Raw genomic sequence first — 4861 nt, forward strand, 5'->3', positions numbered from 1 at the left:
TGCATTGACAAACACGAAAAGGAAGGCACACCGCTCTCAAGTAAGTGGCAATCTTAGCACCATTTAATGAAAATGATCCTCTAATTATAATATCAACGATGAAAATACTCATCATCATCATCATGAAGTGCATTTTAATGTTGCACCACATAATTTCGGTTTTAAACTTTAGCACTGTGTAAGAATGCATCCCATGCCCCCAACTGTGGGTCGGGGGCTGCGCTTCAAGTGCACAACGCGCATTATTCTCATCCGCAATAATTACATGTTAATTAAACGCTCGCTACCGCTGCATACAATGTACAGATCATACTAGGCTGCTCATTAAATTCGGAGCCTCGACAAGAAAGAGCGCTGCTACGAGCCTGATTTTTGTTTTGTGATATTGGTACACTCTTCAAATGAACGTATGTGAAGTTTCATTTCAATCGGTCACTTAATTTTTTTTTCACAAGCCATTTAGTATCGACATGTCACATAATATTTTTAAAGCTCTTATGACGTCATTATTTGATGAAAAACCCTTTCAGCGCACGATTTTTTTTTGGTTTGAAAACAGATGGAAGTCGTTAGGAGCCAAATCTAGTGAATACGGTGGATACTCCAACAATTCGGACTTTAATTCATGGATTTTTACCATTTTCAAAATGCTCTTGTGACACGGTGTATTGCTCTGATGAAAGAGGATGTTTTTCTTCTGAAAACCGAGTCTTTTTTCACGAATTTTCGCTTTCAGTTGCTCTAAAATGTTACAAAAATAATCAAAATTTATTGTTTTATCAATTTGCAAGTAATCCGCTAACAAAATTCCATTCGCATCCCACAAAACTGATGCTAACATCTTTCTAGCCAATTTTTGGACGAACTCGTTTCGGAACCGAAGAAAAAGGTTCACAGCGCTCCTTAACCTATTGTTTTGATTCAGGATCATGGTGATAGACCCAAGTCTCATCCACAGTGATGATTCGATGCACAAAATCCACTTTATCCTATCGAAAACGCTTTAAATGTTGTCAAGAAAGATGCATTCGAATGCGTTTGTAGCAAATGCGGCACCCATGTTGCAAACAGCTTTCAGGAACCCAAAACTTCAGTCAAAATATTGGTTACACAGCTCAATGAGTTGGCTAGGTCTTGTACTTAATTTATATCAGTGATTGGACGATTTTCGAAAACGATACCCTGTATTGTTTTACGATTTCCGATGTTGTGTCTGTTTTTTTACGTTTTTGACATGGATCGTTTTAAAGGCTACTACGACCACGTCTAAACTCATAAGTGCCCCTTTTACCCACCTAATTAAAGGTAAAGAGTCCTTATACACTTTCAACATTCGTTCATAATTTTTCTTTGCTTTTAAACCTTTCAAAAATAAAAATTCAATCACTGCACGAGACTTGATTTTTTCCATTGTGAAAAATACTGTGACATGTCGATACTAAATGGCTTGTGGAAAAAAAATTAAGTGACCGATTGAAATGAAACTTCACATACGTTCATTTGAAGAGTGTACCAATATCACAAAACAAAAATCAGGCTCGTAGCAGCGCTCTTTCTTGTCGAGGCTCCGAATTTAATGAGCAGCCTAGTACCTGTGGGGAGCAGAGAAGGAGCTCCCAAGACCGTACGGAGAAGCAAACCAACGGCAAGATTCGCTCGCGTGGCTCGTACCGCAACTCGTCTAACCGTCACCGCCGTCAGCGATGCATGGAGACATCAAAAATGCATATAACGTGCACCATTCATAAGCTGCAACGAAATTTAGCCGTTCACCCGCCATTCCTGTGCCAACAGCATACCGGAGCGCGAGGGAACACCAGCGAACTGGCGCACTACAAATAATGAATGGATGTTATTTCGCGACCCAAGGAGGCCAGAAAAATCAGGAATCGAAACAGAATGGAGCTCTCTCACCGACGACGACGACGACGACGACGATGAAAAAACAATGTTTCAACTCGTCGACGTCGACGCTGATGCTGTCAGCACGACGGCCCTGGGATGGAATGGAAAATGGCGGAAAGTCTGGCGCAACGACAGTGGTGATGAAGGAATTTTATCGCGGTTTGGCAGCACAACCAGCCGGGCCAGCGCACTTCTTCGGTATGCATTGTTTGCCCTTCCGGGAGAGCCAGGGTGCGGCCCCCACAGCGCCCGTTTGCATAACTCTCGCGATCGCGATCCGCCTGCTTCGTTGGCATGTCTCTTGAAAAATTCACTTGCAGCAACGGGTAGCACCTGCCAACAGGAGGTGGCTAGCGCCGAGGTCTGATCTGGCCTCCGAACAGTGCAAGTAGCAGTTGCAAAGTCGCGAACTCAGGAGGAAAGGTCGTCAGTTAACCCCCGCCCAGTCAGTGACGCAAGCGGAAGTGGCGCACACATACACGCAGAGAGCGCCGGAGCACAACGACGGCGAAACAATAGTGTCACTCAGCGTGGTGTCTTTCGCAACCACCGGAGCGCGACCGGCACTCCGATGACACCAAACCAGTAGTAATTCCCGGGAAATTTTTTTCTCACTTCCCATCGCAGGTGCTCTACCCGGAAGCAGTTATCCCTCCGGCTCGTTTGACAGCCCGGAAGCGAAATGTCATCCGTTCGAGAAGTGTCAGAAATGGTCCGTGTTTCGTGTTCTGATTTTCCTTTCCAGAATCCCTTTTGCTCGGGTAAAGGCAAACCGCAACTTCCATGGCAAAACACGCAGCGCTCCGGACGAGTACGATGGACACGATAAGGAAGTGCGTTTTTTCTTCGTGCTGTGTTGCTTTCTACTCGGTGATGGCGCCGTGCTTCAAAAGGGGATAAGATAAGTTGAAAGGTAGAGAAAAAACGTCTCCAAGTTAACAGCGGACTGCGGACTCTTCCTGCGATGTAGACCGTCGTCACCTTGTTTATACGACTGCCTTGTGCCTTGCCACTGTCCACTGTGGTCTGACAGTTCATCTGGAGACTCCCGACAACAGAATTGGATGTTTTTACTGCTGTTTACTGGTGTTCATTGCCGGGCGAATTATCTTCACGCTGCATCACGGGCACAATGTCTGCACCGGACATCAACAAACTGGAGTCCCTTTGTCCAAATAAATACTTCCAATTCTTCAAACAGAAGTACGGTATAATGGCGACCTTAAGTAGTGGCAGCAGTCCAGTCGGGATTAGTATTTCGAGAGACATTTGCTGGACACACCGTGACCATGTGAATCGTCCAATATTAATCCAACGAGCCCCACGTTGATCCCTGCCACACTAACGGCTGTATTCCCACAGCTAATTTACTATCTCGTATCTCCGTTTTCCGTGAAAAAGTCATTACGTCGGCAATCCAATCTTGCGCTACCGAGAAAGCCAATATCAATTCCATATACCTTCGAAAATGTCACAAGCTAACTGGCGCTGCTACAATTAACAAGAGGCGGAATCGAGTCCGTGCCCAAATCCGGCCCCGGACCTGAAGGGCAAAAAACTAAAGTAAACAGATTTATTATAATGAGTGGTGTCCTTCCCGGGAATGCGCCATCACATCGAGCCATCGAGCACCGGTTGCCGGGTAACCTCGGAAATTCCAATCTCCAAACGGGGGGGGGGGAGCGTAAACAAATTCGACGAATATCCCAGATCCCAATTCCACGGCCATTGGTCGATCCCTCTAGAGAAATTGGCACGGATCATCGGCCATCGGCCGACTGGTGATTGAGCTTCGCCGAAAACCGGAGAATACCTCGCCCAAGGGGCCATTCGATTGCCGATTGCCGGTAAGAAAGCAGAACGATACCGGAGAAGCTGTTACCGAAGAGATGGTGTCGGAGTTATTAGAATTGCTCGATGGCGGCACCCGATTATGCTACACCTATTCCAGTAATGGCCATCTGAAATGCTGGCGATAAACATTCGCTGAACCTTTTTCGATGAAATCTCTACTGACCTAACGGGGGGGGGGGGGTCCTTTAAGCAATTTGTGGGGCCAGGCAGCAGCGTGTGCCTCGCTGGAAACGTCTCCCATTACTTGATAGGAATCGTTCGAAACTTTGTATGTTTACATTTTCAACGATGCTCCACTAGCGCTTCAAAGTTTCGCCAGAGTTCTCAGCGATCACCAACGGATAACAAAGGCCACAGTGGCGGGGAACTTGAGAAAAATATTGATGTATTTCGTTTAACTTTCAGTCTAACAAACATCATTACGGAGATTAAAACTCCGAAGAGGCTTCCGGAGGTCCGGCAGACCTGGCGGGGTGCAGTGGCCAGGCTTTCTGTACAGTATCCGATGGCAGTGGGATTATTACTGGGGTTGTCTATAGCAGATACGGATAGGTGGCAGCACCGTAGGTGTAAGCCGCTGGCAGCACGGCAGCACCACCGTAGGTAGCGGTGTAGGCCGCTGGCAACACTGGCGCTGCACTGTAGGCTACCGGAGCAGCGGCCGCAACATACGGAGCAGCAATGTTGTGGTTCACCGTGTGCGCATTGTAGGACGTGGCGTATGGAGCGATGACTCCAGCCGCGGCTAGCGGGGACGCCACAGGAACAACACCCGCCGAAACGGTGCTCAGGACACACAGGGCAACGACAATCTGCTGGACGACGAAACTCGTTAGCTGGTTAGGCCAAACTGGACGTGGGGGCACAGACTTACCACAACTTTGGAGTACATTTTGGAGAACTTTGGAGCTTCGGACCGGACGGACACTGGACTAGCTGATGTGAAGATGCAACGCTGACTGATACCTTCGCTTGGCTTGACCACGGTTTTTTATAATCCCACAAATCCGATCCGATCCCACCCGGCGTCGGCGTCGCAACAGCTTGTTGCAACCGATCGATTAACGAAAACAATCTCAGGACTTCTCTGTCGCCTGCCGGG

The 4861-nt window shown here is 47.4% G+C and overlaps 1 protein-coding gene across 1 annotated transcript; it reads right to left on the reverse strand.

Moving 5' to 3' along the window:
• Positions 1 to 4292: 4292 nt before the first annotated feature.
• Positions 4293 to 4651, reverse strand: LOC128269766 (uncharacterized). The gene is made up of 2 exons (XM_053007170.1): positions 4634 to 4651; positions 4293 to 4571 (listed from the first exon to the last, which is right to left on the reverse strand). The coding sequence occupies exons 1-2, from the start codon at positions 4649 to 4651 to the stop codon at positions 4293 to 4295; spliced, it is 297 nt and encodes a 98-aa protein (XP_052863130.1).
• Positions 4652 to 4861: the final 210 nt, after the last annotated feature.

The sequence above is a fragment of the Anopheles cruzii genome, chromosome 3 (assembly GCF_943734635.1).
Source record: "Anopheles cruzii chromosome 3, idAnoCruzAS_RS32_06, whole genome shotgun sequence".
Classification (NCBI taxonomy): domain Eukaryota; kingdom Metazoa; phylum Arthropoda; class Insecta; order Diptera; family Culicidae; genus Anopheles; species Anopheles cruzii.